Genomic DNA, 25402 nt, shown 5'->3' with positions numbered 1-25402 from the left:
TCAAATTTCATACTTTTGGTGTCATTAACATTGGGAAAATTTTCCATATCATTACATAAGATTTCTTTTTTTTTTTTTTCTCCAAATATTTTGTGACACAGACACTCTAGGATTGGGAGTTGCAACAGTCAAAGGGCTAATAAGAGGTAGGCATAGCAATACAGTGGGGGGGCATAGTGATGCAGCATTGATACATTCTCCCAGCATTGATATGGGAGGATGCATAGCAATGTAGTGCAACATCATTGATATGGGAGGAGGAAGAGGCATTTCAGTAGTGTTATATCATTACAGTACAGCATTATGTGTACTCATGTTATGTAAGTCTCTATTTTGGTTCTCGAGAAGAATCTAAGTTTTCATTTTCTGTGGTATTAGCAAATTCCAGTTACTTCATTTAATTTCTGTAATATTGTCATTTTCTGAAATGCCCTATTTGAAGTTCAGCCATTAACCTTACCAGCGCTGGAACTGGCCATCAGCCCTACCAGTGCGGATTCAAGGTTTTTTCCTTAAAGGTGATGTTGCTTGCAGGAGAGTTTGCTACCATCTTTGGATGAGCATACACCTTCCCTAGCATTTATCTCATTTCTAAGAGTTCCGAATAATTACTCCCTTCAAGGGAGGATTTCCTTCATTCTCATGAATGGCGCTCTTCCCTTCCCTTCCCTCTTTCTCACCTGTAAACTTTCTCTCTACTGTTCCATTGCCCTGCTCTCCGATTCCCTCTCCTCTCCACATACCCTCCTCTCCTATTCCCTCCTTTTCTATCCTATTTCTTCCATCTCCCATTTCTTCTTTCCCTTTCCCATTTCATCCTTTTTCTTTCCCATTCATTCCCTTTATATTCTCTCTCCTCTCCCATTGTATCGAACAAAAAGACTTAATATATATGCTTTCTTCACCCTCATCTGTGTTGTGATGAGGTTGATGAACATCCAGGCATGTGGAGTGGGAGGGAAGGGTGTTGTGAGGGTAGCACTTGCCCATGTTGCAGTATCAACATTGAACATGTACGAGTCAGGGCTTCCACTCATCCCTGCACCCAAAATAATAATTAACTCTAATTCTTCACCAATCTCTAACTAAATGGGAGCCCACTTAATAAAACACCAGATTTTTTTTTTTTTGAAAATACAGGAGTAATTTGTATAAATATTTGCATCAATGGATCAGTATTCATAAAAATTTATTTGGTTTGAGTGTCCTGTTTGCAAGCACAAAGCATTGTAACAGGTACAGAATATTTAAGGTAATGGAGAAAACACAACTCTTATTCTAGTTAAACTTTGTTAATAACATCGAGTGTTTAGCTTACATACAGAGTATAAAATATTGGAAATACAGTGGACCCTTGGTTATTGGCCGTAATTCGTTCCAGAAGGTCGGCCTAAAACCAAAATGGCCTAAAACCGAAATAATATTTCCCATAAGAATTAATGTAAATACAGTTAATCCGTTCCATACACCCAAAAACATTAACAAAAAATACATTTTTTTAAAGATTAATTATATTTTTACATACATAAAGCAATGAGAACAAAATAAAATAAATGAACATTTAAATCACTATTACATACCTTTACTGAAGACTCTTCTTGGCTTATGGAAGACAGGGAGGATGAGAGGGGGAGGACTGATTATGGTTTGGAAGGGGAATCCCCTTCCATAAGGACTTTAGGTATCAAAGCCCTCTCTGGGGTTACTTTCCTCCCTGCCTGCTACACTCCCTGCATGCCTGCTACACTCACTGCCTTCCTCCTACATTCCCTGCTACACACTGCCTCCATACTACACACTTTGCCTGCCTGCTACACTCCCTCCATGCTACACTCTTTGCCTGCCTGCTACACTCCCTGCATGCCTGCTACACTCCCTGCCTTCCTCCTACACTCCCTGTTACACCCTACCTCCCTACTACACTCCCTCCCTCCATGCTACACCCTGCCTCCCTCCATGCTACACCCTGCCTCCCTCCATGCTACACTCCCTCCCTCCATGCTACACTCCCTGCTACACCCTGCTACATTCCCTCCCTTCATGCTACACTCCCTCCCTTCATGCTACACTCCCTGCCTGCCTGCTACACTCCCTGCCTCCCTTCCACACTCCCTGTTTCCCTGCTACACTCCCTGCCTCCCTACTGTACTCCCTGCTTCCCTGCTACACTCCCTCCCTCCATGCTACATTCCCTGCATGCCTGCTACACACCCTGCTTTCCTCCTACACTTCCTGCTACACACTCTGCTTTCCTCCTACACTTCCTGCTACACCCTGCCTCCCTACTACACTCCCTGCCTCCCTTTCACACTCCCTGTTTCCCTGCTACACTCCCTGCCTCCTTTCCACACTCCCTGTTTCCCTGCTACACTCCCTGCCTCCTTTCCACACTCCCTGTTTCCCTGCTACACTCCCTGCCTCCCTGCTAAACACTCTCCCTCCATGCTACGCTTCCTGCTACACTCCCTGCCTTCCTTCCACATTCCCTGCCTCTCTTCCGCAGCATGTGTGTAAAGAACCTAGGATAACCCAAAAAAGTCAGACAGTGACTTATTTCCATTGGGGTCCTGCCTTCCTGCTACACTCCCTGCCTGCCTGCTAAACTCCCTTTCGCAACATTAGCTTCCTTGATGTTTGGATGAATGAGCAGAAGTGTCCTCACTCACCCAGAGACACAGCCAGACTGACTCATGAATGCTCGAGCAGCAGGTGGGCAGGCGGGTGGACGTATACAATAACGGCCGATAAGCAAAATAACGGCTGATAATCGGAAGCCGAAAAACTGTCCGATAACCGAGTTGGCCGATAAGTGGAATGGCCGATAATAGAGGGTCCACTGTATAAAAAATAATTGCTAATTTTATTTAATAATATATTTAATTACTTGTATCTAGCAACTTGCAATAATATTATTCATTATTGACTGAGATACAAACGGTTCGTTACCTCCATTACTGAATTATCAGGTTCATTGATGTTACTAATCAACATTAATTTTTACTAGCAAATAATGAAATATTGACATTAAAACCTTTGTTAGGTATTGAACATGTTGTTTGAGCCTATCCTGACTAGCAAGTGGTTACCTATCTGTAGCTATAGGAGCAGAGTTAAGCTCATGGTGTCTTATCTTGGGTATTTAATTTGTCATGTAATTTTAAGTTTCCAGTGGTTGTAGCAGTTAATACTTCCTCTTGTAACTCTACCAATTCTTCTACCACTTTCTAGTTTCTCTTTGGCACCTCTACTTTCTTAGTTTGAATAGCCTCTTGGTCTCCTTGATGATGGTACTAGGAAATCTTTATCAGTTAAATTAGTCACTGAAAGCACATCTAAATCATTCTGCTTTTCTTCATAACTACTTTTATCTTATAGTTCTGGTAGCCATTGTAAACCTTGTCTCTGAAATTTTTTCTGTTTTGTCCACATGTTTTTTCTGATTTACACACCAGATCCTCATTTCATTTTCATATTTTGGTCATAGTATATGCATTGAACAATTTTCTTAGCATTTCCACATTTCTATATAGTATATAGAGATAAGGATGTTTATTTTACTAGAATACCACGAGGTTACATTGAATGGTTTTACAATTTGTATGCTTACAGGTTGGTCACAGTTTTAGAAAAACATTGTATTACATATTCTAACTAAAGCCCATTATTATGCAAGGCATTTTGGGCAGACTAATTTCTAGACCTTAAAAATTTCTTATACTAGTTCTAGCACTTAAAATTAAGCTTTGTGTGATGAATCAGGATGAATATTTTTATGCATAATGTAGAACTTGAGAATTGCTTAAAATACTAGGAATATAGTTTAACTGAGTAGGTATTATAATAATCAGGAGTAAGGTTAGTCTGAAGGAGAATTGTGACACAATGGTTTCTTTAAGTATTTAATAGTTTACCAGATTACCTGGAGTTTACCTGGAGAGAGTTCCGGGGATCAACGCCCCCGCGGCCCGGTCTGTGACCAGGCCTTCTGGTGGATCAGAGCCTGATCAACCAGGTTGTTGCTGCTGGTTGCATACAAACCAACGTACGAGCCACAGCCCGGCTGGTCAGGAACCGACTTTAGGTGCTTGTCCAGTGCCAGCTTGAAGACTGCCAGGGGTCTATTGGTAATCCCCCTTATGTATGCTGGGAGGCAGTTGAACAGTCTCGGGCCCCTGACACTTATTGTATGGTCTCTTAACGTGCTAGTGACACCCCTGCTTTTCATTGGGGGGATGTTGCATCGTCTGCCAAGTCTTTTGCTTTCGTAGTGAGTGATTTTCGTGTGCAAGTTAGGTACTAGTCCCTCTAGGATTTTCCAGGTGTATATAATCATGTATCTCTCCCGCCTGCGTTCCAGCGAATACAGGTTTAGGAACCTCAAGCGCTCCCAGTAATTGAGGTGTTTTATCTCCGTTATGCGCGCCGTGAAGGTTCTCTGTACATTTTCTAGGTCAGCAATTTCACCTGCCTTGAAAGGTGCTGTTAGTGTGCAGCAATATTCCAGCCTAGATAGAACAAGTGACCTGAAGAGCATCATCATGGGCTTGGCCTCCCTAGTTTTGAAGGTTCTCATTATCCATCCTGTCATTTTTCTAGCAGATGAGATTGATACAATGTTATGGTCCTTGAAGGTGAGATCCTCCGACATGATCACTCCCAGGTCTTTGACGTTGGTGTTTCGCTCTATTTTGTGGCCAGAATTTGTTTTGTACTCTGATGAAGATTTAATTTCCTCGTGTTTACCATATCTGCGTAATTGAAATTTCTCATTGTTGAACTTCATATTGTTTTCTGCAGCCCACTGAAAGATTCGGTTGATGTCCGCCTGGAGCCTTGCAGTGTCTGCAATGGAGGACACTGTCATGCAGATTCGGATGTCATCTGCAAAGGAAGACACGGTGCTGTGGCTGAAATCCTTGTCTATGTCGGATATGAGGATGAGGAACAAGATGGGAGCGAGTACTGTGCCTTGTGGAACAGAGCTTTTCACCGTAGCTGCCTTGGACTTTACTCTGTTGACGACTACTCTCTGTGTTCTCTTAGTGAGGAAATTATAGATCCATCGACCGACTTTTCCTGTTATTCCTTTAGCACGCATTTTGTGCGCTATTACGCCATGGTCACACTTGTCGAAGGCTTTTGCAAAGTCTGTATATATTACATCTGCATTCTTTTTGTCTTCTAGTGCATCTAGGACCTTGTCGTAGTGATCCAATAGTTGAGACAGACAGGAGCGGCCTGTTCTAAACCCATGTTGCCCTGGGTTGTGTAACTGATGGGTTTCTAGATGGGTGGTGATCTTGCTTCTTAGGACCCTTTTAAAGATTTTTATGATATGGGATGTTAGTGCTATCGGTCTGTAGTTCTTTGCTGTTGCTTTATTGCCTCCTTTGTGGAGTGGGGCTATGTCTGTTGTTTTTAGTAACTGTGGGACGACCCCCGTGTCCATGCTCCCTCTCCATAGGGTGGAAAAGGCTCGTGATAGGGGCTTCTTGCAGTTCTTGATGAACACGGAGTTCCATGAGTCTGGCCCTGGGGCAGAGTGCATGGGCATGTCATTTATCGCCTGTTCGAAGTCATTTGGCATCAGGATAACATCGGATAGGCTTGTGTTAACCAAATTCTGTGGCTCTCTCATAAAAAATTCATTTTGATCTTCGACTTTCAGTCTGGTTAGCGGCTTGCTAAAAACTGAGTCATATTGGGACTTGAGTAGCTCACTCATTTCCTTGCTGTCATCTGTGTAGGACCCATCTTGTTTAAGTAGCGGCCCAATACTGGACGTTGTTCTCGACTTTGATTTGGCATAGGAGAAGAAATACTTTGGGTTTCTTTCGATTTCATTTATGGCTTTTAGTTCTTCCCGCGATTCCTGACTCCTATAAGATTCCTTTAGCTTAAGTTCGATGCTTGCTATTTCTCTGACCAGTGTCTCCCTACGCATTTCAGATATATTGACCTCTTTTAGTCGCTCTGTTATTCTTTTCCGTCGCCTGTAAAGGGAGTGCCTGTCTCTTTCTATTTTACATCTACTCCTCCTTTTTCTTAGAGGAATAAGCCTTGTGCATACATTGAGTGCCACCAAGTTAATCTGTTCTAGGCATAAGTTGGGATCTGTGTTGCTTAGTATATCTTCCCAGCTTATATCGGTTAGGACTTGGTTTACTTGGTCCCACTTTATGTTTTTGTTATTGAAGTTGAATTTGGTGAATGCTCCCTCATGACTAATCTCATTATGTCGGTCTGGGGCTCCACGCATACATGTCTGAACCTCAATTATGTTGTGATCTGAGTATATTGTTTTTGATATGGTGACATTTCTTATCAGATCATCATTGTTAGTGAAGATGAGGTCTAGTGTATTCTCCAGTCTAGTAGGCTCTATTATTTGCTGGTTTAAATTGAATTTTGTGCAGAGATTTAAAAGCTCGTGTGAGTGTGAGTTTTCATCAGAGCTACCTCCTGGTGTTATTACTGCAACAATATTATTTGCTATATTCCTCCATTTTAGGTGCCTTAAGTTGAAATCCCCCAGGAGCAAGATGTTGGGTGCAGGAGCTGGAAGATTTTACAGACAGTGGTCAATTTTTAACAGCTGTTCCTGGAATTGCTGGGATGTTGCATCTGGAGGCTTGTAGACTACCACAATGACTAGGTTTTGGTTCTCGACCTTTACTGCTAAAACTTCCACTACATCATTTGAGGCATTAAGTGACTCTGCAATGTACAGGCCAACCCCCCCCTTTTGCCTGTTCACTCTGTCACATCTGTATAGGTTGTAACCTGGGATCCATATTTCGATGTCTAAGTGATCCTTTATGTGGGTCTCAGTGAAAGCCGCGAACATTGCCTTTCCCTCTGCAGGTAGTCCACGGATGAAAGGTATTTTGTTGTTTGCTGCTGGCTTTAGACCCTGTATATTTGCAAAGAAGAATGCCATCGGACTGGTGGTATTGTTGGTACTGGGGGGGATTTTTTTTCCGGCATTAGTATCTGTATCTGTTGGTTTGGAGTGGAGGCCATCGACTGTGGTTCCACTCCAGGAATGACTGGATTTGGTGTACGATTTCTGCCATTTCCTGCCAGTTTTTTTTCCTTCCTGGCACTAAAAAACCTCTCCCTCTTGAGTGGCTGTGGCTACCCAGGTTTTCCCATGGCCTGGATGTTTTGTATCTTTTTGTCCCCTTTAGATGGTGTGCCTGGCAATTTAATTTATAGCACAGTCTTTCCTGTACTGAAGAGGTACACATTTCAGGGTGAAAAAGCTTACAGGAAGGGAGTTTGCATTTTTCTGTTGTCATATGGGCACTGCATTTTCTAGGGTGGTCATAGTTGCACGTCCCGTCTGTTTTTCCAGATTTCCCATGCCTGCAGATACCAAGTGCATAGTATGTGCACAGGCTTGGTTTCTGTTTGCCTTGGGTTTCTGTGACTGTATTCCCTGTTGGTGCATGTTTCCCTGTCTTATTCCTATCCTCCCTAGCACCAACAATGGAGCTCCCACCAGTTGTTTTTGGTAATATATCCTCACTATTGCTAGTGGAGTCCTCTTGTTTGCTATTTCCTGTGGTATTTCTAGTTTGCAATATTGGTTTTATCTTATCTTTGACTACACTTGTTTCCCCACTACGGCTCCTGTCCCCTATGAGGTCATTTATATGTATTCCTTCCTGCGTAAAATTCCCGACTACCTGAACAAAATCTCCAGCTTCACCATTACTGTCTCCCAGGACAGCACCTCCTGCTTCACCATTACTGTCTCCCAGGACAGCACCTCCAGCTTCACCATTACTGTCTCCCAGGACAGCACCAGTGTAGCATACTAGTTTTTTTTATTTATGTTTTCGATAAATTATCTTTATTAGCACATCTGTAAGGAATAACCATGTTGTTAGTATTAATAGTTTCCTTTAATAGTTTATGGTGTTTCGTAGGCATCTTTTTTAAAGCGTGTTTTTTTTTTAGCTATGTTGGTCTTTTCATTGACTTCATCTTGTTTTATTGATTCTTCACTTGTTGACCACCTTTTCACGACTAGTCCTCCATTGTTTTTATTTAGATGAGCATCTACTGTACTGTGTATTAAAATCTTCTTTCAACAAACTGGCCATATCCCACCAAAGCAGGGTGGCTCAAAAAGAAAAACAAGAGCTTCTCTTTTTAACTTTAGTAATGTATACAGGAGAAGGGGTTACTAGCCCCTTGCTCCCGGCATTTTAGTCGCCTCTTATGACACGCATGGCTTACGGAGGAAGAATTCTGTTTCACTTCCCCATATAGATAAGCAAAAATAAATGAGAAGAACTGGTAAGAGAAGAAAACCCAGAGGGGTGTGTATATATATGCTTGTACATGCATGTGTAGTCTGACCTAAGTGTAAGTAGAAGTAGCAAGACGTACCTGAAATCTTGCATATTTATGAAACAGAAAAAAGACACCAGCAATCCTACCATCATGTAAAACAATTACAGGCTTTTGTTTTACTCACCTTGCAGGACGGTAGTACCTCCCTGGGTGGTTGCTGTCCTGTAGGTGCTTTAACTTTTGGGCTGTACAAACTATATTAATATTTTGCATCTAAATGTATTGATAAGGTATATTGAAGTGTTATAGACACGTACAAGATTTAATGAGAAACTGATACACAGAGTATTAATAAAACTACCTCATGGGATGCAAGTTTATATGCAAGTTTAAATTACAGTATACTGTAACACTCATGTAAATATGTATAGCAGAATTGGTGGGTAAATACTGTACTGTAATTAATACATGTATTTAAGGCCTCTCAACTACTTGATGGTCATAGAAGCTGCAGTTCACTTAGTGATTAAGAAGTAAGGTTGTTTTAAGCAAGGATAATTTACTCTGAAATAGGGAAGAAAAGAAATTTTGTATATACTATACACCTGGGGATACACCTTTACATTACAATTTTCTTTTCAGATTTTGCTCAATAGTGATAGCAAAAAAATTTTTTTAGTGAAATAATTAACATGCAATCTTTATTTGCTCCCTCATTTTAATAATTTAAAACTTTGTAGCATTTTACAGTTTTTCTAAACAAAAGTAACAGTTTGGGCTTTCATTTGTCCCTTTACTTATCCATACTAACATTGTGGCTCTTCTGTTTACCTGTGTGCCACGCCCCACCAGCCCCTGCCCACTACCTCTACCTGTTACACGCTCAACGTAAGTAGTGTGTAGTGCTGCCAACCCAATACTCTCCTATCATGTGTAATTAGTAAATAGACCTCCCAGATCATGATCTCCTTGCAACATGGGTAATATTATCAGAAATTTGTCCAAAGTGCACTAGTTTCATTGTTTTGCATTGAACCTTTTTTTTTTTTATTATTATTATTATTAATTGATTTCATGATGTTTGTGAGAATGGCATTGTGGCTGCTCACAGTGCATAAAATATTTGCAGATTTAATTTTCTGGTTAATTCAGTAGAGATAAATAAAATGCAAGATTTTTATTAGTGATGACTAAAATTCTTTTGTTAAAAAGCATTAAAATGCCATGAAACTTAAAGAAAGGTAAATATATGGTTTCTACATAGCCTTTCATTACATATTAGTGAAAAATTAGTTTTTGATCAGATTTAATCAAGCACTATTAAATACAGTCTCGAAAGCAAATAAACAAAGCTGTACATGTTTATGGGTGGTGGATAAAGGGAATGAATGTACATTATTTAAAAAGAAAATGATTTATCTCACCTTTATCAGAAAATGGTTATTAGTCTCTCGATCAGCTGCACATCATAACATAGTTATGGCCATCAGTTCAAAGTCAGTACATTTAATGTGTTGTAATATCCAATATACTTTTTTTTAATTCTTGTAAGGTATAGGAAGTTGATCCACCGAATGTTAAGCATATGTAGCTTGTATGTTCGATTTCACATTCATGTAATGCGTTTCTGATATTATAAATTTAATAGTTTCCTGTGTCCTCACAAAGACAAAAATTATGGTGTGCATTTGTCTTACACTTAAACTCACACATACATACATAAATGCACATAAACATATATATATATATATATATATATATATATATATATATATATATATATATATATATATATATATATATTTATATATATATATATATATATATATATATATATATATATATATATATATATATATATTATACACACACACACACACACACACACACACACTACATACACACATACATGTATGCATGCATTCATACATGCCTACATATATACATGTACATACATACATATACACACACACACACACATATAATTTATTATGAAATTAATATCTTAAGGCAACAAATATTTGTTTTCTTCCCTTCTCTTCTTTCATTCTTCTTTTCTTCCAATAACTTCTCCTGCCAATCTTCTGCCTTGGATGTTGTTGCACGGTGAGTTTCGTATCGTATGTTATGACTCTGAATATTGGGGTCTTGTTTGATGGCTGAAGCATCCATGCATTGCCTCTTTATTTTAGTATATGTAGTACTTGCTTCGTGCATGCACATATGTACCTCCACTAACCCATTGTTGTTTTGGCTAATTAAGCTTAATAAAAAGTGTATTAGTATCACTTATTGGCAGTGGCACAAATGGTGCAAAATATTTATTTTAGTAATACATGAAGAAGTGTGTCAAGATTGTTAAACTTTTAATCCTACCACCTTGTTTTCCATTGTTTTTGGCCATCTTCCCTTCATTCCTTTCTTCTCCCCTACCCTTTCCTTCCTCTTTACCTTCTACTTTTCCTCTCCTCATCCTTCTCATTCCTCTCCCTATCCTTCTCTTCTTCCTCCTTCTCTTTCATTCCTCTCTCTTCCTTTCCTCATTGTTTCTGCCCTCTCCTTTTTCTCACCCTAAGCAGTGACCTGAGTATCTAAAACAATTTCTACCTGTGAGAAGCAAACCAACAAAATTTTAAGTTTCATGGTTAAAAATTGTGTAAATAACACCAAAACATAGTTTTTAGACTACATCTTGAATATGCTGTCCAGTTTTTGCCCCTAAATTGTATGGAAAATGAAAATAAACTGAAGATGTAGAGAAAACAAAGCTCATACCTTCATTAAGGAGCAAATCAAATGAATGATGCAATGCACTTAATCTAGTTTCCTTTAGAAAACAGAGAGACTGAGACTAACCATGTTCAGTTTTTTTGAACACATGAGGCTATACCAACCAGTACTCAACAGATGTATGTAGCTAGACTATTGTTAGTTCTTCACAATAGATAGCTGCCTCCATGGGGGGACTCCTGCCATTCCTAATTTTCATGTCATTTCCTCTTTTTGACTGATTCCTTTTTCCTTCTCCCTCCTCCCTTCCACCTTCTTCCTCCTCCTTTCTCTCTTCTCCTTCCTCCTCCCTTCCATCTTTTTCCTCCTCCTTTCCCTCTTCTACTTCCTCCTCCCTTCCCTCTTTTCCTTCCTCCTCCCTTCCCTCTTCTCCTTCCTCCTCCCTTCCCTCTTCTCCTTCCTCCTCCCTTCCCTCTTCTCCTTCCTCCTCCCTTCCCTCTTCTCCTTCCTCCTCCCTTCCCTCTTCTCCTTCCTCCTCCCTTCCCTCTTCTCCTTCCTCCTCCCTTCCCTCTTCTCCTTCCTCCTCCCTTCCCTCTTCTCCTTCCTCCTCCCTTCTCTCTTCTCCTTCCTCTTCCCTTTCCTCTTCTTCCTCCTCCCTTCCCTCTTCTTCCTCCTCCCTTCCCTCTTCTCCTTCCTCCTCTCTTTCCTCCTCCTCCTCCTCATCCCTTCCCTCTTTTCCTTCCTCCTCACCCCTCCCTCCCTCCACTTTCGTCTCTCTGTCCTTCCTTTTCTCTCCCTTCCATTCTTTCACCTCTTCTACTTTTACATCTCTGCCTCTAGTCATATTTTTTCTAAGTTGTGGCCAAAAATTAAAAAAAAAATTGTCAGATCAAGATTTAAGACAATTTGGTTGATATGAATGCTTTATACTGCAGTAATGCCCATAGTATATTTCAAAACGAAGAGACAAAGCAATCTAATATACTTAACCTAATGTTCAAACATTATCACTCTGAGGCAATCATGGATAAATTCAGTAACTTGCTAAATGAATTAGCCATTACTGAATGCCCATTTTTCCACCCACAAAAAGGGTCAAGGAGTGGTCCTATACAAAATATAATATTTATAATGAACTGCATAACAGTGCTTGCGAATGAAATTCAATGAAACATACCGCTCCATGTTGGTTGAAACTTTCCACAATGTGAATAGCAAAATTGTACTCAAATTGTGTGCCTCTTAAACAGAGCCAGAAAAGCAACATATTTGTGTATGATGTAGTAGTAGTAATGGGTGATGTTAGTAACCTTAATGTCAGTTGGAATTGTGTATCAGGCAACCAAAAAGTTACAGATGACAATAATTAGTACGTATCTTAAACAGTAGCAACTCTTTACCACAGATTGTCATGACTTCATTGTGCTGTGATAATTGTCGCTTGTTCTGACTTTGGATGGTAACTGTATTCACTGACATGAGGGATGGGGAGAACTGGGAATCTGGTACCATAACATTACCCACTTGAAAATAAAAATGAACTTAGATCCAAATTGATACTACATCAGCAAATTTTGATTGGTCTCAGAATGATTATAAACTATACTGAATTGTTTAATTCTTGTAATGTGTAATGCATTTATAAAATATTAATATTGATAGAGGCATCATACCAAGGAAGGTTGAGTAATAATGAAACCAACTTAGATGAGAAAACAGCAAGTTAAGATTATAGGTCAGAAATGTAAAGCATTCAAGAAATAATTGAAAGGCTCCCAGGAACAAGCTGATGATAAATTATAGCTCAGAAAGAGTAGCTGTGGAAGCAGAGTAATATACCTGGTATACAGTTGAGTTTGGACTAGAATAATGCCAGATGAAGATGAAAATAATCTCTTAGTTCCCAAGGAAAAATTCAAGTAAATTTCATATAATATGACACTGCTTTCAGAAAGACAATCTGAAGTTCCAATACCATGTAACATTTGAAGAGAAGGCCAAGGAGTTAGTTTGGAAATTCATTCCAAAGTGCAATAAATTACATATAGTACTACTTTGTCTTTTTTTCTTTATGTTCATAGATTCTGAGACTTATTTTTTTTTTTTTTTTTATAAAAATTTGTCAACATTGCTTCTACAGTCATTTTAATTTTTCAGCCTTATGTCCTGGATATTCTGTATTGATTCACTTAGTGTTAAGCTTCAGTGCCAGAAACTGTGTATAGATAAAGTTACTATTTCTGTTTCATTGCAGCTTGGAGAGTCAGTCATCTGAACTCTGGCAAGACTGATTGAATGAGTGACAATGAAAGTGTTATCTTTGTTGGGTCACCTTACCTTAGTGGGAGAAGACAGGAGTGTTAAAGTGAATTTGTTTTGGAACTACTGACAGTACTGTACAGTATGATCTTGATTTGTATGGGTGGTGCTTTCCTGGAAAATTACATCCAAGATGAATCTATGCCAATTGAATAGTGTGTAAAGTTGTCTGGTAAAAATAGGTTGACGACTAGTAGTGGGAACATTTTGTATTCTCAGCCCCACATTATTATACGTATACAGTGGAACCTCGACTTAGGAGATATGAGCTGTTGCTTGGTTAATTTTTTGCTCTGAGTTATGAGCCAAAATCCGAGTTACGAGTGAGCTTTCCCCCTCAACCCACAACCCGCACACCTCGCTTGTGCGGGTTGTGTTGTGGACTTTGCGAGGCAGTACGAGCGTAGCACTTCTACTGGTACTGCCTTGCATTAAGCATCAAGAGTGTAGCAATTAAGTTCAGCGATACAGTGTCGCATTAAGATTGTAGCAAGTAGCCTATCTTTTCCAACCTCCACCTCCACCAGTGTATGTACACTTTATAAAACTAGTTTATTTCTTTACATTCTCTATTATGTTTTATACAATATTTCTTATTTATAAATACGTACAGTGTTTCAGTATTTTCCTTATGAAACTAGTGATCTAGTGCAGTTAGCCTCACAAACACACTATTTTCAGAAGGGAAAGAATGGGAAGATATGGTCAGTGTGGGAGTGGGAGGCGCCGCCACTACTTGCCATATTATGGCAGGGTAGGGGTCGGCCTAGGAAAGGTTGGAGGAAGGGAGTAAAGGAGGCTTTGTGTGTGAGGGGCTTGGACTTCCAGCAAGTGTGCGTGAGCGTGTTAGACAGGAGCAAATGGAGACAAATGATTTTTAGGACTTGATGTGTTGTTGGAGTATAAGCAAGGTAACATTTATGAAGGGATTCAGGGAAAGTGGTAGGCTGGACTTGAGTCCTGGAGTTGGGAAGTACAGTGTCTGAACTCTGAAGGAAGGGTGTTAATGTTGCAGTTTTATAACTGTAGTGTAGGCATGCCTCTGGCAAGACAGTGATGGAGTGAATGATGATGAAAGTGTTTCTTTTTTGGGCCACCCTGCCTTGGTGGGAAACAGCCGATGTGTTAACCCTTTCAGGGTTGGTGCCATACTAGTACGGCTTGCACCCTCTTCAAGGGGGGCTCCTTGGCGTGGTGAAGAGGCTCTTGGTCTGAGGAATTAGCCCTGTCGGTCTTCTTCCTCAGACCGAACCTAATTACCCCCCATTCTCCCCTCCCCTATCCCATCCTCCCCATCCTCCCCTTTTTCCATTCCTCCTCCTCCTCCTCACCCCTCCCTTTTGCCCTTCCTCTTTTTAGCCTTCGTGATTTCTCCCACAGGCGCGCTAGTTCCTAGGTAGGGGAAAGGACACCGGGGTCCATCCCATTCCGTTGAGGTTTCTTGGCGGTGGCGTAGTTTGCCGTGGAATCTGGATTGCCTAGGGATGTCCCGATCCCTCTCCGGTATCCCGGAGTAGCTTTGGGTGTCTTTTGGGCGACGGGTGTATCTCTGGAAGCCACCTTTCGGATTCCGGGGGTGGTGGCTGAAGGAGGTATGCTTTGTGGCGGATATCCGGCCGCCCTCTCTTTTGTCCACCGAGGTAGCTCGGCAGATGTGAGGTTGCTATCCCAGATTGCTGGTTTACTGGCATGAAGGGTAGGGTATGGCACGGGTTCCATGCTGCATCTGCGCTACTAGCGGTGTCGAGTCCTCTTGGGCGCGGAGGGAGATTTCTGGCCCTTTCATTCCTCCTAGGAACTATCCCTCCCCGGTCCCCCCTTTTTTTTTCTTTTTTTTATTTTTATTTTCTTTTCTTCTTTCTTTTTTTTTCTTAAAAACAAAAAGAAAGAAGTAACCTAACCATGGCAGCCCTAGTCCATGAACCTGGTACCCCCGGGCCCCTTCTTGATACCGCACCCCGTTCTGACCCCGCCTCATCTTTGGACCACTCTTCAGACATTCCTCATGCCTCTGTACCTATTGCCGGTGCTGTTTCCTCACCCGCTTCAGGTACTGAGGCCTCGACTGACTCCTTCGATTTATCAGACCTTCGCTCTCCTCTGACTATGCTTCCGGCCTCTCCCTCTACGGTGCGGCAATTTTCAAATCGCCGACCCGTTCCACGTCGGACCAACTCTGGTCCCACGCCTAAACGTCAACGACAATTACCTGCTGATGATACTTCTCCACCTTCACCTTCTCGTTCTTCTCAGAAACGATCGACACGTCCTTCACTACCTTTCCACGCTCAGTTTCAGACTGAACAGTGGACTAAATTCTTCACTTTACGACCAACTTCCTCTACTGCCTATCTTTCTGACCATAGTATTGGCAAGGCACTCCTACGCCATGTTGGTAAAGATATTTCTTTTCATGCTCTTAAGAGCGGTACGCGCATCATTACCGTACAGAATGCTACCCAGGCTCGTGAGCTCTCTCGTCTTTCCCATATAGATACTGTTCCTGTCACCCTTGAAAAACATCATTCCCTCAATTCTTGTAGTGGTACCGTTATTCTGCCCCATACCATAGTTCAACAAAATTTCCAGACATGTGGCACCGACATTCTAGAACAGCTGGAACTCCAAGATCTCCCAATCCTCAAGGTAGACACTTACGTTCTTCCTGCCCGTGGGCGGAGACGATACCCTAGCAATGTGGCTCGTTTAACTTTTGACAGCCGAGAACTCCCATCCTCCGTTTATATAGCAGGACATCGGTTACAAGTTCGAAAGGTGATCCCTACACCACAACAGTGTAGAAATTGCTGGCGATTTGGCCATCCAGCGAAATATTGCAGATCTATCGCCGAATGCCCAGTCTGTGGTGCCGATGACCATTCTAATACGTCTTGCAATCGATCTCCCTCTTGCCTTAACTGTCATGAGGCTCACCCTTCGTACTCTCGCCGTTGTCAGGTCTATTTAAACGAGCGGGAAATCCGTTACCTCAAAGAGACAGAAGGTCTCCCTTATGCCATGGCAGTTTCTCATCTCCGCCTCCAAGGGAGACTCCCACGTGTTTCTTATTCCCGTGTTTCAAAACGTCCCCCCACTTCTGGTATCCCATCTTCTACACCCACCTCTGTGGTTACCTCTCCCATAATCACTCCTGTATCTAATCCTTTTGCTGTCCTCGGCTCAGACGTCCCTACTTCAACGCCTCAGTCTAATCTCGCTTCTTCGAGTTCTCTCTTACAAGCCTCAGTATCGACGAGACCTCGTACGACACCTCTTCCCAATCGTCCCTCTACTTCTCAAAAGTCAAAAAAAGGTCCGGTAACACCTCCTACCCATCTTCCACCTCCTCATTTTACCCTCCCTGTCTCTGTCCCTAGTTCTTCCCCTCTCACTGGCTCAGTTACAAGTGCAGAGGTTCACCCTCCTCCTCGTAATGTACCTTCCTCCCCTGTTCCCTCCCAAGTTTCTTCCTCTTCTGCCACCTCCCAGGTTCCTGTCTCTTCTGTCCCCTGCCACGCTTCTCCAGTTCCCTCCACCCTTTCGCCCCCCCCCTACCTTGGTACAGTCCAATACAGTTCCAATCTTTACTCATCCTCCCCCTACCATTCCCAATATTGTCTCCCATACGACATCTCTGAATTCCGAAACACTTGAAGCAATCTCTGAATATATTGCAGAGACCAAACCGTCAATGGACACTGATCCACCTTCCGCTCTTTCTCTCTCCTCTGCTCCATCTGCGCAACTCCTTTCTTCACAGCGCACCGTTCCTTCGCTGCTTGAACATTTTCCACTGCCTCCGCATGTGGACTTTTCTAACCCTTCTAGTCCGTAGGAACCCTTACCTGCGGATTTCAAGTATCTTTATCATTGCCAATCATGGCCTTTTTACAGTGGAATATACGCGGCCTCAGGGGTAATCGGGGTGAGCTTCAGATGTTACTCTCCCAGTTTGCCCCTGTTGGTGTTTGCTTACAGGAACCAAAATTACACTCTGCTGTTATTTCTCACATCTCAGGCTATAATTTATTGTATTCTTCAGATCCTTTTCCTGATGGGACCTTTAATGAAAGTGCCCTTCTTCTCCGCACTGATATTCCGTACCATCAGCTATTTATTCATACTTCGCTGCATTACACAGCAGCCCGTATCCACTTACATAGGTGGTATACGCTCTGTTCTTTATATCTCTCTCCTTCTCGGGCATTATCTATTCCGGATTTTGCCTTCCTTGTTTCGTCATTACCGCCACCGATTCTGTTACTTGGTGATTTTAATGCCCACCATTTCCTCTGGGGAGGGTCTCACTGTGATTCCCGTGGAATTCAGTTAGAGGCTTTTCTTGCCACCCACCCCCTCCATGTTTTAAATACAGGTACTCACACCCATTTTGATCCTCGGACTCATACTCTCTCTTGCATCGATCTCTCAGTTTGCTCTTCCTCCGCCGCATTAGACTTTACTTGGTCTGTTCTCCCGGACTTACATGACAGTGATCATTTCCCAATCATTCTTTCTTCCCCTTCATATTCGCCACCTCTTCGCACCCCACGCTGGCAATTTAATCGGGCAAATTGGAACCTTTACTCACACCTGACTGTTTTTAAAGAGGTTCCTTCTTCGTCCTCCATCGATGAGCTTTTACACCTCTTCTCGTCCTCCGTTTTCACCGCAGCTTCTCATTCTATACCCCAAACTTCGGGCAGGCATTCTCAGAAATGCGTGCCTTGGTGGTCTCCTGCTTGTGCTCGTGCAGTACGTTTGAAACGCGCTGCATGGGGCAGGTACCGGTACAATAGAACCACAGAGCGACTCCTTGATTTTAAACAGAAGCGTGCGATCGCTCGCCGTGTCATCCGTGACGCTAAACGCACTTGCTGGCGAGATTATGTCTCCACCATCACCTCTGCTTCCTCTATGAGTGCAGTCTGGAAAAAAGTACGAAAACTGAGTGGTAAATATTCTCCTGACCCGGCTCCTGTTCTGCGAGTTGCCGGTGTTGATATAGCAAACCCACTAGATGTTGCCAATGAAATTGGCAATCATCTGGTCCGTATTTCTCAGGGACTCCATCTATGCCCCTCATTTCTTTCCTCAAAGTCTGCCAGAGAGTTAGCACCCTTGGACTTTTCTTCTCTCAGAGAAGAACAGTATAATGTGCCTTTTACACTTCAAGAACTGGAGGCAACACTCTCAGCTTGTCGATCATCGGCAGCTGGGCCCGACGACATTCATATTCGTATGCTACAACATTTACATCAGTCAGCCCTTGCAGTCTTATTACGCCTTTACAATCTTATTTGGTCACAAGGAGTTCTTCCACAGCTGTGGAAATCCGCCATTGTTCTCCCTTTCCGCAAACCAGGCACTACGGGACATGAAACCTCCCACTATCGTCCCATTGCTCTTACCAGTGCAGTTTGCAAAGTAATGGAACGTCTAGTAAATAGACGTTTAGTGTGGTATTTAGAGACACACAACAGTCTCTCCACTCGTCAATATGGCTTTCGTAAGGGACGTTCTACCATAGACCCCTTACTGCGCTTGGATACATATGTTCGTAATGCCTTTGCGAATAACCACTCAGTTATTGCCATATTTTTTGACCTTGAGAAGGCATATGACACAACTTGGAGGTATAATATTTTAGCCCAAGTCCACTCCTTAGGCCTTCGAGGCAATCTACCATCCTTCCTTAAGAACTTTTTAACTGACAGGCATTTCCGTGTTCGGGTTAATAATGTGCTCTCCCCGGACTTTGTCCAAGCTGAAGGTGTCCCCCAGGGATGTGTTCTGAGCACAACACTTTTTCTCCTTGCTATTAATGATTTGGCCTCTAGTCTTCCATCAAATATTTGGTCATCACTCTATGTTGATGACTTCGCTATTGCCTGTGCAGGCGCTGACTGTCACCTCCTTACAGTTTCTCTCCAGCATGCAGTCGACCGTGTTTCCAATTGGGCCACCACACATGGGTTTAAATTTTCCAGCACTAAAACCCACCAAATCACTTTCACTAGACGCTCTGTCATCTCTGATCATCCTTTGTACCTCTATGGCTCACGTATCCCTGAACGTGATACAGTCAAGTTTCTGGGCCTCCTCTTTGATCGTAGGTTATCCTGGAAACCTCACATTACCTCTCTGAAGGCAACTTGTCACAGCCGGCTGAACCTTCTTAAAACCCTTGCTCATCTTTCGTGGGGAGCTGATCGTCGAACCCTCCTTCACCTACATTCCACCCTTATTTTATCGAAACTTGATTATGGTGACCAGATCTATTCAGCGGCATCTCCTGCTACTCTCTCTAGCCTTAACCCCATTCATCACCAAGGATTACGTTTATGCCTTGGTGCTTTTCGCTCTTCCCCTGTCGAAAGCCTCTATGCAGAAGCGAACGTTCCATCCTTGTCCGATCGCCGTGATGCCCATTGCCTGCGCTACTATGTACGCTCTCATGATCTCCGCAATCCTTCCATTTATAGAATGGTCACTGATATTAGTAGACATTCTTTATTTGTTCGCCGCCCCTGCTTACTCCGTCCCTTCTCTCTTCGCCTTCATTCGCTCTTGTCTTCTCTTCAACTACCACCTTTCTATGTACATGTAGCATCTCACTTTTCCCTACCCCCCTGGGAAGTTCCAGCTGTTCGAGTCTGTTCTTTCTCCCTCCCTTGCTCGAAAGCCCAACTGTCTACGGTCGCTTCCCGCTCTCTTTTTCTTGACCACTTTCACTCTCATTCTCATGCCATTGCTGTGTACACAGATGGCTCTAAGTCTTCTGACGGCGTAGGATTCGCAGCAGTGTTTCCGGACAGCGTCGTACAAGGGCATTTACTATCTTCAGCTAGTATTTTTACTGCTGAATTATATGCCATCCTTACAGCACTTATCCGTATTGCATCTATGCCTGTGTCATCATTTGTGGTTGTCTCAGACTCCCTTAGTGCTTTACAGGCTATACAAAAATTTGATACACCTCACCCCTTAGTCCTCCGTATCCAACTTTGGCTACGCCGCATCTTTACTAAGCATAAAGATATTGTTTTTTGTTGGGTCCCTGGTCATGTTGACGTACAGGGCAATGAACAGGCAGACACTGCTGCGCGGTCAGCAGTACATGACCTACCAGTTTCTTATAGAGGTATTCCATGTACGGACTATTTTGCTGTAATATCTTCCCACCTTCACACCCGTTGGCAACAACGTTGGTCTACTATGCTCGGCAACAAACTTCAGTCTATTAAACCGAGTATAGGTTACTGGCCGTCTTCTTATCACCAGTGTCGAGGTTGGGAGACTACTCTCTCCCGTCTTCGCATTGGCCATACTCGTCTTACTCATGGATATCTCATGGAGAGGCGTCTTGCTCCTCTCTGTGAGAATTGCCAAGCTCCATTATCAGTCAGCCACATTCTGTTGGACTGCCCACTTTATCAACGAGCACGCAGAATTTACCTCTGTCGTCGTCTTCGCCCCGCTGCTCTCTCTTTACCTTCCCTTCTCGCTGATGGACCCACCTTTCATCCGGACTCTCTTATTGACTTTTTGACAACGACTGACTTACTTCACAAATTCTGATACTTTCAGCCCTTTCTACTTGTATCTCTTGCTACCCTCTACCCCCGTACTATCCCCTGCCCCGCTGTTTTCTGTAACCTGCTGATCATCCCCCCTCCCTCCTGCCATCCAATTCCCTTGCTTCCTTCCCTACCCTGCAGCGCTGTATAGCCCTTGTGGCTTAGCGCTTCTTTTTGATTATAATAATAATAATCACATCCAATATACATCAACTCGTGAGTGTAATATTCTTTCACAAGTGTGCTGATATTATTTATACCATTTCTACGCCATTTCTACACGAATGCAGTAGTCTGCATAACATAAATCTTCTATTTTTTGTGAGAATAAAAATTCAAAGTGGAAAGCAAAAGAAATGTAACAGAGGCCTGAGAACATGAGTAATAAACAGAGGAAATGTTATATTAGTGCCAGAAATGTCTGTTTTGTTTATTCTGGACCCTATTTGGAAATTGGCATCTTTTGAAATTTGTGTGAAATTGGCAAAATTGCCAATTTCTGACCACGTTATTGGATAGTGGAAATCGGTAAATGGGTGGTTTCTTGTACTCATTCGATAGAAAAAATGGAGTTCTAGTGAAATAGGTATGATTTTTGTCGACTGGTACATGGGAATTGGCCGAAAATAGGGCTCAAAGTGGGCAAAATCGCTGATGTGTAACCATCGTCAAGACCGCTAACTTCGCGAGAGCATAACTCCGTAAGTTTTCCATCAGATTTCATACTTTTGGTGTCATTATGATCGGGAAAAGATTCTCTATCATTTCATAAGAAAAAATAATTATTTTTTTTTTTTTTTTTTAAATTTCCAACCCTGAGAACAAGTTTAGGAGAGGCCCTGCCAACCCTGAAAGGGTTAATATAAAAAATAAAATATCATGTTTCTATGTTACGTATTTATATTGTTTATTATGTCATATTAGATCAATTGTGATGGATGAATAAGCCGTAGAGTTGATATTAGCGTTATATTGAAGTATTTTGTCCTGCCTCCTGAGAGCAGGAATTCCACTGGAACAGTTTAATGCCATTTCAGTTAATTTAAATGAGGATAATTGATTTGATATACGAGCAAATTGAGTTACAAGTTGGGTCACGGAACAGATTAAACTCTTAAGTCAAGGTTTCACTGTATGCAGTAAACACCTCGTTGATATAAAAGTAGAATATTACTTAAATTCTTTCGTGTGCTTATGCCCACTTAAGTTGTTTTGAAGATGCTTGATGCAGGAAAGTGCTTGGATAATTTATTATTTCACTGTGGTATTTTTGCATATTTGCAGTCATGCATTTCAGAGGGACTCCTTCCCATATTATATGTTATTACAGTTATTGAGACCTGATTTTAATATGAAATCAAAGGTCCCAAACAATCTAAATAATAATAAAAATATAATAAAATGATATTGGAAAAAATTCAGTGTTCCTTTGAGTGCTAGCAGGCTTGTAACGATATAAAAACAATCATTGACAGGGACTCTGTATCAAGATTTTTTTACTGTTTCCATAGTCTTTCTGAGTTTCAAAAGATGTTCTTTAGAATAGATATAAACCCTCTATTAATAAAAACTAAAGCAGCTTGAAAGTTCATACTGCTACATTATTTTTTTTTTTTTTTTTTTTAAGATTCTGTGGGTGTTGGTTTGAAATTTGAATATTTAGTCATGAATGTCAAACATGGGACCTCACCTTGAAATAAACCACATATAGTACCTGCAAAATTTTTCCCTCTTCCCTTTCCCTGCTTTTCTAGTATTTGGTATTAAAACAAATACAGTGTACCAGCTGGTTTACCTCCTGAACCCTTGCAGATTGAGGAACCATTGTATTTAATTTTAACATTAATTGGGAAATGGCAAGATTCACCTGAAGTTAGTCATGTTTGGTTATAAATAAAACATTCAAGTTTGAATCTGTTTGCCAAAGTTTGTCCTTGTGAAAGAGTAACATAGCCGTAGACTTGAGTATTTCCTGCTAGGGCATTTAATCCTTAATGTAACAATTTCCTTTAGATGTAATGGTTAGTTCCACCCTAGATAGTCAGAGAACACTGGACAGTTCCTGAGCTAGTTTTCCAAATGTTTAGAAATAACATTTACATGTAGGTTTGTGATTTAGTTAAGTAAGGTATTAGTTACTTGGCTTAAATATTTGAAAATGGTTTCATTGGATTATGGTCTGCATCATTAAATGGAAAAGCAATATGAAGTTTAAATAAAAATGAAGCATTTTATATGTGCATCTACTTTGTGGGGAAGGGGGATAAAAAAAAACATTCTGAATAGTTATTGCTCCTTCATTAAAACAAAGATTGCATGTGTTAGAGTATTGTACTGTACTATACTTCATATCCGTTATTTACTTTAAATATGTACCTGTGCTGTATGGTTGATATATTGAATGTCCATTTTAACTGCCACTTGTATTTACAGTAGTTTAAAAACAGTTTGTTTAAATATAGCAGTCTTTTAATAAAACTGATACACCCATATACTTGGCAGTTATCTAACACCTATTAATTTTTTAGTTGACTAGTAATAAATAGCAATATTTATATTTATCAGGGCTGCTCTCAGTACCAGCCAATATCAGCGGTGATGGAGGGTCCACAAGATCGTCTCTGAGTGATGCCTCGGCCATTAGCAGTTCTTCCACCCGTACATATGTTAATGAAGCCTCAACACTTATTATAGAGACCAGTGAGAATGGTGTCTTTAAGTGAGTATTTTATGATGTATTCCATTTATAGGCTATATACTAAAAATTTTAGAAATGATATATATAAAGAAGCTTGTTACGCTGAGAAACAGCTACTTGAACAAGTCTACCTTGGGACTGTTGAATGTGCTTTAGGGAGATGCACAGAATAAATATCTTTAGACTAATTAAGCATAAAGAACTTTGTCATTTTCTGAATTTATTGCATTTCATTGTATGTATTCTACATTTTTTATCCTTTCATTTGCTTGAACTTCTGGAGAGGGCTATTTAAACACAAGGAATATCAAATAAGAAAAAGTTTTGGAGTGAGATTAACAAGTTAAGGAAGCCTAGAGAACAAATGGATTTGTCAGTTAAAAATATGAGAGGAGAGTTATTAAATGGAGAGTTAGAGGTATTGGGAAGATGGAAGGAATATTTTGAGGAATTGTTAAATGTTGATGAAGATAGGGAAGCTATGATTTCGTTTATAGGGCAAGGAGGAATAACATCTTGTAGGAGTGAGGAAGAGCCAGTTGTGAGTGTGGGGTAAGTTCGTGAGGCAGTAGGTAAAATGAAAGGGGGTAAGGCAGCCGGGATTGATGGGATAAAGATAGAAATGTTAAAAGCAGGTGGGGATATAGTTTTGGAGTGGTTGGTACAATTATTTAATAAATGTATGGAAGAGGGTAAGGTACCTAGGGATTGGCAGAGAGCATGCATAGTTCCTTTGTATAAAGGCAAAGGGGACAAAAGAGAGTGCAAAAATTATAGGGGGATAAGTCTGTTGAGTATACCTGGTAAAGTGTATGGTAGAGTTACTATTGAAAGAATTAAGAGTAAGACGGAGAATAGGATAGCAGATGAACAAGGAGGCTTTAGGAAAGGTACGGGGTGTGTGGACCAGGTGTTTACAGTGAAACATATAAATGAACAGTATTTACATAAGGCTAAAGAGGTTTTTGTGGCATTTATGGATTTGGAAAAGGCGTATGACAGGGTGGATAGGGGGGCAATGTGGCAGATGTTGCAGGTGTATGGTGTAGGAGGTAGGTTACTGAAAGCAGTGAAGAGTTTTTACGAGGATAGTGAGGCTGAAGTTAGAGTATGTAGGAAAGAGGGAGATTATTTCCCAGTAAAAGTAGGCCTTAGACAAGGATGTGTGATATCACCTTGGTTGTTTAATATATTTATAGATGGGGTAGTAAGAGAAGTAAATGCGAGGGTCTTGGCAAGAGGCATGGAGTTAAAAGATAAAGAATCACACATAAAGTGGGAGTTGTCACAGTTGCTCTTTGCTGATGACACTTTGCTCTTGGGAGATTCTGAAGAGAAGTTGCAGAGGTTGGTGGGTGAATTTGATAGGGTAAGCAAAAGGAGAAAATTAAAAGTGAATACAGGAAAGAGTAAGGTTATGAGGATAACAAAAAGATTAGGTGATGAAAGATTGGATATCAGATTGGAGGGAGAGAGTATGGAGGAGGTGAATGTATTCAGATATTTGGGAGTGGACGTGTCAGCGGATGGGTCTATGAAAGATGAGGTGAATCAGAATTGATGAGGGGGAAAAGGGTGAGCAGTGCACTTAGGAGTCTGTGGAGACAAAGAACTTTGTCCTTCGAGGCAAAGAGGGGAATGTATGAGAGTATAGTTTTACCAACACTCTTATATGGGTGTGAAGCATGGGTGATGAATGTTGCAGCGAGGAGAAGGCTGGAGGCAGTGGAGATGTCATGTCTGAGGGCAATGTGTGGTGTGAATATAATGC

General features: G+C 41.3%; 1 protein-coding gene across 16 annotated transcripts in view; it reads left to right on the top strand.

The window, feature by feature from the left end:
• The window catches only part of LOC128696741 (uncharacterized), a 256551-nt gene that overhangs the window by 196657 nt on the left and 34492 nt on the right, over window positions 1-25402 (top strand). For 13 of the 16 annotated variants that reach the window (XM_070094456.1, XM_070094447.1, XM_070094445.1 and 10 more), the window contains one exon: window positions 23499-23652. In XM_070094456.1, the coding sequence (XP_069950557.1) occupies window positions 23499-23652 (154 nt within the window). Of the gene's footprint in view, window positions 1-9156; window positions 9193-23498; window positions 23653-25402 lie in introns of all 16 variants that reach the window. The other 3 variants (XM_070094446.1, XM_070094444.1, XM_070094442.1) reach the window with 3 other exon arrangements.

The sequence above is a fragment of the Cherax quadricarinatus genome, chromosome 46 (assembly GCF_038502225.1).
Source record: "Cherax quadricarinatus isolate ZL_2023a chromosome 46, ASM3850222v1, whole genome shotgun sequence".
Classification (NCBI taxonomy): Eukaryota; Metazoa; Arthropoda; class Malacostraca; order Decapoda; family Parastacidae; genus Cherax; species Cherax quadricarinatus.
The sequence above is the reverse complement of the archived record's forward strand: the minus strand, read 5'-3'. Positions and strand labels throughout refer to the sequence as shown.